Raw genomic sequence first — 16,049 nt, forward strand, 5'->3', positions numbered from 1 at the left:
CATGCTGAGCAGTACTCCCTAGCCTGTTTCATATTAATACTCGTAATATGCGTATTGAATAATCTACGAATGGCATAATGTCATTACAAAATCACCGCATATCATGTCATCATCTCGCATCGCAGTATTGCATATAGTCATCTCATGTAGTCATGTCGCATGTAGTCATCTCATGTAGTCATATCGCATGTAGTCATCTCATGTAGTCATATCGTATGTAGTCATCTCATGTAGTCACATCGCATGTAGTCATATCGCATGTAGTCACCTCATGTAGTCATATCGCATGTAGTCATCTAGATCTCATGTAGTCATATCGCATGTAGTCATCTCATGTAGTCATATCGCATGTAGTCATCTCATGTAGTCATATCGCATGTAGTCATATCGCATGTAGTCACCTCATGTAGTCATATCGCATATAGTCATTGCAGTATTGCATATAGTCATTGCAGTATTGCATATATAGTCATTGCAGTACTGTATTTTCGAATATTGGCAGGCATTCTACGCTATAGCGTAGCGGGAGAGTTACGTGATTCGCTAAAGGCAAAGATGGCGGCCGTGAAATCTTACTTCATCGGCAAACAATTATTTTTTGTGGGTGGGGTTACTTATTGCGCATTAATTTTTATTCATCTCAGCAAAACATTTTATGGAACTGACAATTTACAATTTGTCACGGTATTTAGAAATACAAATACAAATACAAATACACACAGGAGATTTTCACAAGCGTCTAAAACTCTAAGAAGGCCAATTTAAGAAGAATACTTCCTCCACGTCCCTTTACAATTCAGCTTTATAAAAAATACAGCCCCCTACAAATTGTATACCCTACCATAGAAGGAATATGGCACTTTTGTTAATGGCACGTCACTTGAGCTCTTTGGACAGTGACACAATATGCAAACAACCGGAAAAAACCCAGAGTTGTTCAAGTTACTTGATTAAATTTATTATCTGAATAATATATACATTTACATCAGTAAATTTCGAATTTTGAAACACATATTTATGTGAGTCTGTTTACAAAATACTTTTTAAAGTAAATGTAAATTCAACTTTATCTTGTCTTGGATGTTAAGTTGGCAAAAGTGAAATTTCCTTTTGCAGTCTTAAAGTATTTGTGCATACTGTCTTGTACCACAAAAGAATAGCAGCCAGAGCCACTGTAACACATATTAGGTGTGACGTAATAAAATATTTATGAATCATATCTATATATTTTTTAATGATTATCATTAGGGAATCCTGTGTATGCTTTGGAATCACTTTGATTAATATTCGACAAAGCTGTTTGGAATAGAGAATTTGAAACCTATACTGAGCATACTCAGACGCAAAGGACTGTGGGATTATCTGTAGTTATTATAGTATTTAATCTGGCACTATCAATAAAATAAACCTCCTATAATGGTCAGGGTAACCATGACTACATTATTTATTGTTACAAACGATGTAACAAAATTGTTTGCAATATTGATTGATTCATATTTATCACCGTATTTCCCATGATGCAACATTCAGGATATTCAAAATAGTGGTTTCCAAATTCCCTATAACCTTATACTTATATACTGTACTTCTATCTAATAATATAGTTTGTTCGATTAGGTAATAAGGTTATGAATGGCAATAAAAAAGACGAATTTCCCACATAAGTAATGGATGTATATTATATAAAACATATAAAAACAATATGTGTATGAAAACAATGTAGATTTGAGTCCTTATGAGTGCTTATGATCATATAGATATCAAGATTTCTTGATTATTAAAATGTACTTCATTAGACGCGGGGATATAGGAAGTAAAGCCGTTATTGTGATTTGTTCTAAATTGTAAATATAGGGTAATTTCCTAGTAGCTTCATTTGCTTCACGGAAAATTGTAACAGCTTGGCCGCAAATGGTCACGGAGAGGAGTTGAAATCGACTCTGTTCATAAATGATACACTGTTGATTAACCTGTTATGTCCTACTGTATATAGTATGGGAATAAAATCTGTCAAAGAAAATTATGGAAATGAAAGCTGGTATGATGGTTGTCCTAACACTATTGCAAAATATACTTTTATTTTTGTGTGAAGTTTTGTTACCTATGATTACATATTTAAGTTCTATGATAAATACAAATTTAGTTGCTGCTGATTCCAAGGTTACCTTACAGTAACAGTAATATTAAAAAAAAATACCCCTCGCGTTCTAGGGCTATTTCATGCCAAGACAACTGTTCTTCTATGTTATCTTTCTCTTTAAGTTGGTAATTTGAATGATACATTGTCAACACATCCCACGACGATAGCTAAGCTTTTGAGTCGTCTTTCAAAATAACCACCTGACGGTCATCCACAGCATCATCCTTGTTGTTAGCATATATAGGATTGGTGAAAGCTGTGCCTTGTTCTGGTTCAGCTGTTGCTTTGGTTACCGAATCATTTGGGACGTCCGAATCAGAGTTGAAGTGTGCTACGTTGTCGTATACATTGAAGTCAACGTTCTGTTGTGTGGTGCCCTCAACGATCACTTGTCGATCCTCAAGATGACGCATCGTTGAACCTTTTCTGTCGAAAGAATTAAATAAAGAACAAGACATGAACAAGTTGTTTATTCTGTTCAATTCATACGTCACTCCAGAAAACTCATGACCATTTCATAGTAAAGGGACACAAGCTGAGTTTGTATGTTTTGACACAGGCTTTGTAGTCTTGGTTTCAGCGCTGATGGCCATGGCTCAATGCATGCATGGTATTTGCTAGGGGCGGATAGTCTGGGTAACTGAGACGTACATACAAATGTATACCTGTATTTTATATTTTTTATATTATATTTCTACGTGCACAAAACTACAGTTCAAGTATCTCATGTTGGCAATTTTCCTGCTACCATACATGTGTTATCATATCTCACACTTTAACCTCAACAAAGCCTATCATAGATTTGCGAACTTCTTTCTGATACACATCTACACAAAGGTTATCTGTTGAGGTCAGTGATGGCTCCCTTAATCTGCTCAATCTAAGTTGTGTATCCTTGTGTTAGGTTAATTGTCATATTTCATACACTGTTTAATAACATGGTTTAAGCATTTCGATATCGACGATTATAATCAGCGTGACGTTACAAGGACGCTTCTACATCAAATTGCATGAGTAAGAAATGACTATATCAAAAATATATCACTTAACAGCAAAACTCGCTAGATGGCGATGTAACTGGTAGAAAAAACAGTGCTGCTCTCATTAAAGTATTCTTACCTTCGTTTCTTGTACAAGACAACACCAATCAATATTACGAGTCCAATCAACACAACCACAGCTACAACGACACCAACAATAACTACAGCACCGGCACCTAACAACAAAACAAAGCAAAGTGAGACATGCGACCGTGAAGATGTCAATTTGAAAATGAACATAGGAAATGAACATAGGAAATGCATCAAATACCCACCATTATCGCAAATATGGTGCATTATGATATTTACATTATGTTACCTACATGTAAATTATCTCGATGTTAACACACGCGTTTATCTGAGTACCGATATAATTTACATAATGACTTAATTTGAATAATCAGATACTCTGTAGTGTAGCGTTATCACTCCCCATTGTGACCAATCAGCTTGAGTGGATATTTCAAAAATTAATGATGGGTTGTTGCTAATAATGAGTGGACGTATATTGAAGATCTATATATAGATTCGTGACCCAGACATGTTATTAATCAACTGGCAACAATTGTATATGTTTTGACCAGCACGTGTAGTACAACAACAAAGATAAGTCGAATATCAAATGGCTATTAATTTAAAAATTTGCAATCATGACTCCTATTTCCAATATTAGACAAGAGTGGGGTGATGTTGAAGCAGACGAAGGACTCTACATACCTGGTAACGATTCTCCTGGTGTGATGTTTACTTTTCCGTCGGTAGAACCCACCTGGGGCGTTGTTAATGTATGAATAGTAGGTTGTTCACTGGACGTTTCTATAATACAAGTTGCGACGAGATTTAATGAGATTGGCATGACAGTAATATCCAAGTCAAGACAGAGAAGGAATGTTTAAAGGAATATGGTCAGAAACTAACCTCCTGAGTATTTTGCATCATTTTTGTTTCCAAGTTATTTATATTTTACCATTCACTGTCATGTTTTTAAATGACTAGTAGTCACTGGCAAAACTCCCACTGTCGTTCGTTCTTTTGTGAGCGCTCATTACATACATCTGACACAATATACCATAGGTTTTTTTGAGCCACATGAGAATGCTGAGTGAATTCACTCAACCAATAAAAACGCGTAATTTACGCCGAAACATACGGATACAATACTTCAGAGCGCTCTGTTCAAAAAGATTACGATCACCTGCAAAATTTTTCCCATGACAACATTTTAATCAGGTTTGAACCTGTGTGTGTAATACTGTCTAATTAGTAAGGCCTTTGTCATATTTACAGATTCACTGAATTGCAAGTTGTATCAGGACCAATTGGACGGTATACTAGGATAAGCAGTAGTTTTCGCATGTCTGTAATATCATATTGGTTATAATTTAATGCTCTGACACACACACAGACACGCACTCATTCACACTGTCCGTCCGACCTATGTCTGTCTGTCTGTCTGTCTGTCTGTCTGTCTGTCTGTCTGTCTGTCTGTCTGTCTGTCTGTCTGTCTGTCTGTCTGTCTCTCTCTGTCTCTCTCTCCTCAATTGGAATATACCGAAATGTCGACAACGGAACGATTTGGTGAATTAACATTCGTTGACCTACGTACCTTGTATCACATACTCATCAAAGTGTAGATCATCTATGGCGATATCACCTCGATAGTCAGTACCAACGACGCCCTCTATGATCAACTAGAAAAAAACGTCATATATATGTTGTTTTCGAAAAAGACCAACACAATTAATCTATATAGATAGTTAAAGTCACTTTTAATACAAGTCAGAATGGATTCCTACCTGGTGCGTCTGTGTGGTAAATATATTAATTTCCGCAAATCTCCATTCGTTGGCTTGACTTCCATTAATTGACCATACCAGAGTCTCACTTTCCACAGTTGCAAAATAAACATTCAAACTCCCGGTGCCAGATCCGTACATGTGGTAGTAGAAGGTAAAATTAACAGAGATGCCTTCTTGGTTTGGATCAGCGAAATGAGGAGAAAATAGTCGTGCTGTATGACCACTATCACGTGGTGAGGCTTCGATATACCTGTACTTACCTACAAAGAAAGTGTAATGTGACTTCAAGCAACGGTACTATGAGGTTAAGATGCCCCCAATTTGAGCAAGGGCGCTGTATTCTCAATTTCCTGTTTGCAGTCTGGAAAGGCCTATTTGCCTTCAGGCATCGGTCACAGTTTATTGTATGCTCGGCATCTTAGTGCATGTAGAATAAATTACGTCATCGAATCGTTTATAAGTTGTACCTTGATATTGAGTTTAGTGAATAGGGAACTTGCGAACCCGCCATCTTGAATATCGCGAATGTTGCATCATGGGAAATATGATAAATGTGAATCAATCTGTTTTGTAAACAATCTTGTTACATTGTTTGCAACCACAAATTATCTAGTCATGGTTACTCCGACCATTGTGGGGAGGTTTATTTTGTCAATGGCTCCAGATTTGGTATCATGATAAATACAGATAATCCCATAGTCATTCAAGTCTAATCTGAGCATGCTCGGTCTTGATTGCAAGTTCCATATTGAAAGTGATGAGAATGATACCAATGTAGACACTTACCAGTTTTATTGAGGAATGTGTGATCGTATTCTGGCCCAGTCAGCAGAGTAGATGTGCTGCCTGAGTGTATTCTCCAGTTAAAGTCGTCATCATTTGACATTTGATGGACTATATTACACCAAGTTTCAAAGTCACAGAATAATGGGTAGTCTATGTGAGACACAAATCAAAAGTTTAAATAAAAGATACGCAGATGATTTCTGAATAAGACCATAAGTTAAGTGAGATATGTTGTCATATACTAAATATCTCTTACTGTGTCTAATACAATGGAGCATCGAACCCGTGCGATAATGTTCCGTATCACGCCCTGGCACACGTCAGGGCCGTAACGATTAGTATTTGTTGAGACAAGTTTGCGGTTTGCAAAAAAAAAAATGATTCATAAAATTTATGCAGAAATTAAATCGTAAAGTTTTTCAAATAACCCAGTATAGGGTGTGAAAGTAGCTGTATTGAGGTAGTGAAATGAAATATTCGTATCAATCAGACAGTCTAAATTTCTTCGTAATTGTCGCGTTATACAACAACACTATTACAATCATGTAGTAAATACATTTATTTTCGAATTGACGTTGATCTTTGTATGACGTCATAAACTATACTGGGATACATAAGCATATACTCACGTGATTTAAATAGAGAAACGTCATCGATCGCAATGTCACTCCTCTCACGTTTTCCCCGGATACCTTCAAGCACAAACTACATCATTGATTGAAGAAGATTCAATATTTGGTTAAATAGGGAACAAAGGTAAGGCTGGCATTATCTTGGCTGTAGTTTTTACCAGCTCTGCATGATGCGACCGCTCAAAAATAGTTACAAATGCTTGTAAATCTGGCAACTATACACAGTCACGTGGATTCAAGCATAATGGGAAATTAAGAATATTAGGAACTTCTTCTCACAGGTGGCTTTAACATTGTTTGTTTCATTGGTGTGAAGCTTATAGCGTTGTTCAGCGGTAAATGTACCGAATCATTTATGATAATTATATCTTCCAAAAAGAGTTCAAAAACTATCTCCAATCATTGTAAACAAGTTATACTTCATATTCATAGAGATTGATCACCGTTTGTCTGTATATTTAAGTAGGTCATTTGTTGTTTCTTTGTGTTTGTGTATTTGTTTCGTTTTCTTTTTGTCCACCTATATTTATATAATGTATTTTGTAAATCCTTTATAATTTTTTCTATTCTGTCAATATTGCAATACACTCAATTTGACCAGCAGCCCCAGTAATTAGTAATTCCTAATCCCTAAGATTGTAAAAGGGGACGGACTCGACTAGTTGCAAAGACAACTATTTTTCGTCTCCCTTTCCCATATTGAATACTTCATATATTGTAGAATTGTTATATATGTATATGTATTTCTGGGAATAAAGAAGATTATTATAATGTTAATTAAACCTTATCAGAATATATAACTTTAAAAATAAAATTACCTGAAAATCTTCCTCGGCGTAGAATATCACATTGGCCATGTACCACAAGTCGCCTTGGTGACCAGTTTCATTCCATAGTACCGTATGTCTACCCTCTAAATTCTGGATGTAAATATTTAGATGGCCGATGGTTCTTCCGTTCATATGGTAAAAGAATTTCAAAACGTATAGTTGTTTGCCAGTGACAGCAAAAGATGGTGACGTAAGACGAGCTTCCTGTTGCTTTCTTGCTTCCGATGCTTCGATGTACATGAAATATTCTGTGAATTAAAGAACATTCTTCGAGACTGTTTCAAAAATTAAAGGGAAACACCACTCCTGGAAATAAGAGTATTTTCTTAACCTTTGAGTCATGAGTATGCATTTTTCAAATAATACATATTCATGTATGCAAATACACATAAGGGAACACTGTAACACTGAAAGAACAATACAAGTGAAAAAGCTTTCCAATTTGGTGTTTCTTGACAACCGAGCAAAATTTATGTCCTGTGAAATCATGAGATGATTTTGCAGAACCCAAAATTTATGAAAATACCTGCATTTTATGGAGTGACATTCCCTTTTAACAATGGGGTGTAAAAGATGGTACAGTTGACTGCTCTGAAGACAGTCGACAACACGTTTTTGTAGAACTGTACGGAATTGTCAATGATTATGGCACGATTGATGGCATGTCTTACCAAAAAAAAGACTGTCGAAAGAGTACATTGTTCGAGAGGTGTACATGTCGTGGCATGTACAGAAAAGTGCGACGACTGAATTATTTACGATTAATATTTGGATCTAGAACAAGTATTCTCTTAATAATTCGTAAATCTCGGTAACCGTATGACTTCTCCAGAACAAATGTCCCTACATGATACGAAAACCCCGTTATTCTTTGTTCGAATTCGTACATGTTAATTGAGAATAGGTCCTGCATACAGTGTGAAGTATAGTGATCTGAGATCACATTGTGTATATGTACCATTCACACTCAGCACTTACAGTGTAACGACAAGTCATGTGTCCTCGTCTCTATACAATAGGCTATGAGTATTGAGGAGGGCCTTGACAAAACTTATAATTGTTCACTGGTGAGAAAGTCACAACAGACTATACGGTATGAGAAAAAAATCTGGTTAACGGGCCCGACCTACCAATATTTAGGCTATTTCAATTGTTTTGGGCGATGGACATAAAATGGCCGCTGGACTAGTATATAGTGCGCAGTTTGTTTCAAAATTATGTATGGGTATTTCTTGACATTTTCTGAACTGTTTTACAACACTTATGAATTTATGCATATGAGTCAATTCCAAATCATAACACACACACACACACACACACACACACACACACACACACACACACGCACACACACACACACACACACACACACGCACACACGTACACACACACACACACACACACACACACAGTGTTTTACTTGGCTCAAAGTTCAATATCTTGTGACTTTCATGGATTTCCCTTATCTTTATCTGGAACGTTATATACAAATGTATATGTATGTATGTAACAGTAACTCCTAGATTTGTTGTCATAGTTACCTCCATCTTTTGTATGGTCTTCTGCGGGTCCAGTACCTGCCGAAGGTGTCTGGTTAGAAGTTCTTGTCCAATTGAAGTTGTCATTGTCATTCTGAGTAAAGCCGCAGATATCAGTCTCGAAATTGCAAAAGAAAACACGTTCATCTGAAATAAAATGTTGTATACTTTACTATTTTTATCGGTACAACACTTCAGTGACTGGTCTTTAACACAACAAAAATGAAAATACCTCTGTCAAATTTGGAAATTATAGAAAGTAAGCGAGTGAATATTTCATAACGAATGAGACAAATATACATACCCATATATGCGTGTCGGTGTGTGTGTGTGTGTGAGAGAGAGAGAGAGAGAGAGAGAGTCAAATGAGAATGTGTCAGTATTTTTACTTTGAGTTCACGGGGATAAAGAACGTACTTATATGTTGTTGGATGGAGAAATTGGTTGAAAGTACAGCATATAAACTGTCGCAAATGTGTCACTTTGTGAACTATTGGCATTTTCGAAATAATGTGATCTAATGAACCTGAGAGCGCATCGTTACGCAGAATCTGGCCCCTTTATATGAACCCGTCTTATATCAACAACTTCCCACAATCGTATCAGAAGACACTTGTTCTTTCAAACAGATTGTAAATCGACAGTCATTGACCTTTACACAAAAACTATGACAGGTACTGGTATTTATCATTCCAAACACATTCGAAGTTAACAAAACAAGTCTTCGGAACCAACCAACCTACACAAACATATTTGATTAATGGCAATCGTCGTCTGCAATGTCTCCACGTCAAATGACCCTGAAATGACCTCAGAATACCATAGTCTGTGTTGTGTACTCACCTACATAAAAGACAGTAGTCAGCACACAAACAAACTTACTGGCCTGACTTGGCCATTTTTATCTGACGATGGGATGAAATTAATAGAAGAGTACGGTAAAAATCGACCAATCTGTAAAAAGTGAATGTACATAAGTGTTCTAGAGGTAAACACATTGATAGGATCTTCATGTCAAAACATTCTGAGAGTATGTTATTTACTAAATCATCTTGCAATCAAACGCATTGTGTTCCCTCATATTTTGTGATCATTTCTACAGTGAGATCACATCGTGTAATGGTGATTTTGGCTTCCAGTCACTGAAGTATGTCTTCATAGAAGGACCATGACTATCGTCTGTTTGCCCCATTTGCATTTTGCACTTTGATAAATTTTCATTGTATTACATTGTGTGCCACGCCACGAAGAACCTTAGGCATAGGCATAAAGGCCAGGTGAGCAATACAATGTGTAAGTTCAAGGTTTTCTTAAATTGTTTGTAAGCAGATTTTGAGACCCGCATTTCTGCAGGTACACAGATCATTATGTTGCTGTACGTACAGACAGTGACGCGGTATCGATATGTCGTCCGTGTTGGTGTAATTAGTAAAAGTGCTAGACTGCATATATATACGGGAGGCAATTAGGAGATGATTGTAACTGTCATACTTTATTAATAAGAAGAACGCATTAAAATAACAATGTCAAAATTAAAAGGTCACACGTGATGTAACGCAAGTGAAGAAACGGTGTGCTCTTTGTGGTTTGGTGTAAACAGGCAGTATACTCACGGAGACTTATATGTAGTTTTTGACATAACAAATAAACGTTGGGGTCTAACCCAAGTAAATTAACTATAGTAGCTACAACGTCATATGTTGATGCAAATAAGTATCTTGTCTTGCAATCGGTTCACTTTTCTACATTCACTTTTGCTGGTGCAAGTTTTCCCTGTTGACAGTGAAGTATATACGGACATTGAGTGAACTGAACAGTCCAACAATAAAATTTGTATATGTGGTTTTGCACGTTATTGTTCTACCTGGAATGTACTCACCGTGTATCGCTGCTTTTACGTTGACGGCGACCAAAATAAGGGAAAAGAACACAAGAGAATGTAGAAATCCACGGACTTTTCTCTTTCCCTTCATTGTCAAGGCCCCGAGACAGTAACTGCAACCTTCTCAAACAACAATGTCGTAGGTACAGGTTAGAACTTTAACCTGTCTTTTGTATGTATGACAATATGTGAGAGAAGCACACTGGCTGTCAATGCGCAGTCTCAACTTGAAAATTTTAATATGTTGAGTTGAATAGAATCTCCCTTGTGGGCAATGAATGAGTTGACCCCGAATGACATTGTTGTTTTGGGCCAACTTATTTAGAAGGCTCTTAGCCCAGTTTCCTTTGTTGACAAATATGTTCATCGTTGGTAAAATTCGTGACTACGATCGTGACTGTATTGTATTTTATTTTCACTGAACAAGTGTCGCTCTTTGACTTGCGCAGTGGTAGTATATTTGACTATCACCTGGAAGAAAGCCACATTTAATAGACGAATCGGTGACAATATAGTATTAAAAACAGCATTGAAGGAACAATTGAAATCGAGCATATACGTTATCACTTGTTGCATGGCCATGGTAACGTCATTTACACCACATTAATCGCGTTTCTTATTTCATTACAAAGTATACCATGGGTGAAAACTGAACAGCTATGTTTGAAATTGAAATTTCAAATGAAAAAGAAGTGTTTTCCATTGTTTAAGTAACGTATTAGGCTTGGGATGAACAGTTTTGTGTATGCCTAGGGCTGGTGATGTATCGATCAAACGAGCTAGCCAGGGGATAATTTATGTTGTGCTCTTTCCTATCTAGACCATTTTAAATTGATGTAGACTTATTTTAGTGTGGCTAGAATACACCTGGTAGTATATTTCAAAGTATAAATGCAAGGTGTAGCATAGAATGATAGTGGAACATGATGAACTCTGACCTTGCAGTCATGTTGTGTTGTATTACATGTACATACAAATGGGCCACGTTACAAACTCGTCATCGTAAATAGTGCAGTATTGAAAACACGGCATTTATTCTATCAATAAATACTTAATACTTAATCTTTAGTTTAACTACCTTGTGTTGTTTATTTTGACCACAAACAAACAGACAATCAAGTTTGGTTACACAGCTCATTGTTGGATGGATAACGTCATAAAGAAAAAATAATAATCAAAAGGCCTGTGAAAAGGGAACACCCTTCCTTGAAATAGATGTATTTTCATAAATCCTGTGTGTTGGAGAGTAATTTAATGATTTCACATGACATAAATATTCCGTGGTTGCCAGGAAACACTAAATTGAAACTTTTTCACTCCTATTGTTCTCACACTGACTACCGTTGCATCATGGGACTTAACTGACATACATATGCATTGGTTGCACAAAAACCAAGCGGGTTATACTTGACTTCCTTGAGTTATACTTCCATGTTTAGATAAATAGTTATTTATCGCGAGTGAAGTATATACACATTTATATGTTGTTTATGTGAAGCGTCCAATAATAAAGTCTGTACCAGTGGGTTTGCAGGATATTGTTTTACCTTGAATGTACTCACCGCGTGTGCCCTGTGCATTTACCTTTACCAACAACAACGAAAAGAACACAAGCAAAAGTAGAATTCCACAGACTCTTCTCTCTCCCTTCAAGGCCCTGGGATTGTAAGCACAATCTTGTCAAATAGCGATGTTGTAGGTAAACCCGTCTTATGTATGTATGTATGTATGTATGTATGTATGTATGTATGTATGTATGTATGTATGTATGTATGAATGTATGTATGTATGTATGTATGAATGTATGTATGTATGAATGTATGTATGTATGTATGTATGTATGTATGTATGTATGTATGTATGTATGTATGTATGTATGTATGAATGTATGTATGTATGTATGTATGTATGTATGTGTGTGTATGTATGTATGTATGTATGTATGTATGTATGTGTGTGTATGTATGTATGTATGTGTGTATGTATGTATGTGTGTGTATGTATGTATGTATGTATGTATGTATGTATGTATGTATGTATGTATGTATGTATGTATGTATGAATGTATGTATGTATGTATGTATGTATGTATGTGTGTGTATGTATGTATGTATGTATGTATGTATGTATGTGTGTGTATGTATGTATGTATGTGTGTATGTATGTATGTGTGTGTATGTATGTATGTATGTATGTATGTATGTATGTATGTATGTATGCATAATGTGTGTGTATGTGTGTGTGTGTGTGTGTGTGTGTGTGTGTGTGTGTGTTATATGTTACACCCAATCCGTGAAACTGCCCAATTCATGAAATGTGCATGTAACTTTGCCCAGTTCATGGAATGGTCAACCTTATGCAAATGAGAGTATAGATTATGATCTAAAAGGGGCCAAATTAAATTTTCGGGGCAAGAGTTTTGAACTGGGGTGTTGATTATCGAACTTTATTAAAAACACAAGCTACACTGAATTGTGATAAAATAAGAATTGTGAAGTGATGAGTTTGTAAATACATGATAATAAAGTTGTTTGATTCTTATTCTTTTTTGTGTGTTTCCTATAAAAGATGCCAATTTCATGTACTGGGCATATCTTACCATTCCCACTTCATAACCTGGGCAGCACGATTACCTATTTCATGAACTGGGCAAAGTTACCTACCCATTTCATGAATTGGGCAATTTCACATATTTGGGTGTAACATATATACATTCAGAACATTTGCTTAGGGAAAGAAAACAAAAGAAATGTGAAAAATTAAAACTGAAGGCTTTCTTAGGATATTAGGATATATAAGTTTTCATTGAAACATTTCTGCCCTGTCCTTTTTGATTGCTTATTCCGTTTTACATGGCAGTTATATGTTACAATTTGCTACACCGACTGTACTTGGTTTCAGAGCAAAAATACACATAGATATAAATAATGCAAACATTTTAGATAAGGGCATGTGTCACTTAATCACCCATTTGATTATTTTGTCTTCCAGGTGTATGTGGTGGCATAATCACGGCAGCAATTGTTTTTGGAATTCTTGGTGGTTTAGGACTCAGTTTCATCTTTATGAAATGCCGGTAAGAATTGACAATTTTATGTCTCTATCTCTCTTTGAACAAATGGATTTCTGAATAATTTCAGTTTTCTTTCAAATAATACGTTAGTTTGATTTGAATATAGTTTTAGATCTACTTGTTTTAATTGTGTCATCAATATTGCAATATGGTACTCCACAAGAAACATTTATATAACTGACAAATATAATTCCATCAATTCACTGTTCCTAATTATAATGTATACTGGTGAATTGGTATAACTTGCGTTTACAGTTTTTAATGTGCAATTAATTCCTTCTACTCCAGAAGACTTGTAGGTTGAAAACCATTTTATTATTTTCTTTCAAAAATACTTTCTGTACTGAGTATTCTTTTCCTTCCTCAAATTGGATTTTATTTGGCTTCATCAAAGAATGTCTATGCTGCTTCTGATTTTAACAGTTTAGCCTGGGTATACCTGCTTACTATATCAATTACCCTTACTTGAGAATACATTTGTTTCCTTTCTTCTATCTTTTAGTGTTTTATATATAAATGATCTAAATTGATCATAAATGTGATTAACGATGACTAGTATGAAAATAAATATTTATGATAGTCAGTTCGTGCAGGAAATGACCATTGAGTTTCAATTCCTTGTGTTCTGACTGTTGTATGTCTTCTTTAATCCCGGAGTTTTTGTATTGCTTTAAAATCTTCGATACTGTGTTGGTATTTGTTAGATACTATTTTAACGTACCTGTAGAACAATATTTGTATGGTTTTATACATGATAACCTACTCTAAATATCTGATATAAAAAAGAGTCAATTTAATTTGTCAGATTTAACTTTCTGAATTAATTTTTTCTAAGTGTTCATAGAAGTGTCATAGAGTAAATGAGAGCTATTGAGTGGACATAAATTTACCATAAAGTACCACTCTTTCATCCGTTCACAGATCAACAACACACCCCAAAAAGAAGCGAGCTGATGAACCCAAGTCTGTCACATATCACAAGGACAGCCCACCTGCAAAACTGAAAGAGGACGATAGTTCAATGAATGGGTATGAGTGTCTTGATATAAGTGAGATGCGGGATCATAATAAACATGGAGGGGAACTTGAAAACTGCTACATGAATGTTGAGTATCGTGGCTAGCAACACAATGGACTTAATGGGGTGAATATCGCAAGTTAAGAATTCCCCGAGAGCAATCAAAAGTTTATCAGTTACATGCCTCTTTTTAAAATGTATGAACCATTTCATATTTTGCATGGTTATATCAAACAGTGGATAAGATTTCAAGTGGATTTGATCTTCATTGTATGTTTTACATAGTGCTTTACACAGAATGACATTCAGTTATAGAATAAGTGTTTATATTACCCTAGAAATGATATTCTTGGAAAAAAGATATTATGTGAGAAGTTTTTTCTCTTAAACATAATACACACGCACGCACACACACACACACACACACACACACACACACACACACACGCACACACACACACACACACACACGCACGCACGCACGCATGCACATATGCACGTGTGCGCACATACATACATACATACATACATACATACATACATACATACATACATACTACTTCATTTTACTTTATTTTATCTTTTTAATTGTATTAATCTTTGCTTCGACCCAAATCCAAACCTAATGTCGGTCAGAACTCCCCTTTTGTGATAGTTTGGTGAAATATGTACAGGCATCACAGAGGAAAGAAAACTGACGTTCATGAAGGTCAAGAAGACAAAGAATTTCTTATCTTTTTGTCTTAAATAAATGTTTAACAAATGTTTAAGGTTGGCGGACTAAACTAGGATCGATAAGGTTATCGGAAATATATAGTTTTTTATTTTGCCTTATAAATACATTGAATCAAAACTCACGCAAATCCGAAATCTTAACGGACTAATTAAGTCCATTTTTTTTATCAAAATGAACAAAGTAGGCATCATCGAAATGAGATGTTCTAAAATTCTGTATAGGAGTTTTCGTATTTGATTATTTAAATACTTGTATTTTACTTACTGTACTTATTCAAATGGCGTTGTTAAACAATGCGGTTTTATGTTAGTTTACGATAATGCACTGCTGTATGTTATGGGTAGTAGTCTATTTCCATTTGTCAACTTGATGATTGTAAACAAACGTACCCAGTTTGGCAACTTGAGCATGTGCCATGTTCATGACTCTATTACGAAAGCCGAGACGGTTCTACAAAAGTGAAATTTCCATAACCAAAAATGCACACGTTCGCATGCAAGCCTATGATGACCAAGTACACACTGCAACAGCCACTATTCTGAGAAAATGTGCCCTTAATTGTGGTAATAGACCCG

At 35.7% G+C, this 16,049-nt stretch overlaps 1 protein-coding gene across 1 annotated transcript; it reads right to left on the reverse strand.

Annotated features, from left to right (window-relative positions):
• Window positions 1–926: 926 nt before the first annotated feature.
• Window positions 927–10,814, reverse strand: LOC144445661 (MAM and LDL-receptor class A domain-containing protein 1-like). The gene is made up of 10 exons (XM_078135292.1): window positions 10,645–10,814; window positions 8,769–8,912; window positions 7,216–7,475; window positions 6,395–6,470; window positions 5,766–5,915; window positions 4,977–5,239; window positions 4,787–4,871; window positions 3,898–3,996; window positions 3,260–3,356; window positions 927–2,566 (listed from the first exon to the last, which is right to left on the reverse strand). The coding sequence occupies exons 1-10, from the start codon at window positions 10,736–10,738 to the stop codon at window positions 2,308–2,310; spliced, it is 1,527 nt and encodes a 508-aa protein (XP_077991418.1). The 5' UTR covers window positions 10,739–10,814; the 3' UTR covers window positions 927–2,307.
• Window positions 10,815–16,049: the final 5,235 nt, after the last annotated feature.

This window comes from Glandiceps talaboti, chromosome 14 (genome assembly GCF_964340395.1).
Source record: "Glandiceps talaboti chromosome 14, keGlaTala1.1, whole genome shotgun sequence".
In the NCBI taxonomy this organism is placed as follows: Eukaryota; Metazoa; Hemichordata; class Enteropneusta; family Spengelidae; genus Glandiceps; species Glandiceps talaboti.

Excerpts from the sequence above, each read along its gene's own strand:
- LOC144445661 (XM_078135292.1), bottom strand. The coding sequence starts at position 10,738 with ATGAAGGGAAAGAGAAAAGTCCGTGGATTTCTACATTCTCTTGTGTTC. Across the intron at positions 5,916-6,394 it reads CGTTTCTCTATTTAAATCAC|ACTACCCATTATTCTGTGAC; the intron begins GTGAGTATATGC and ends TGTCTCACATAG. Across the intron at positions 3,997-4,786 it reads TGATGAGTATGTGATACAAG|AAACGTCCAGTGAACAACCT; the intron begins GTACGTAGGTCA and ends CTTGTATTATAG.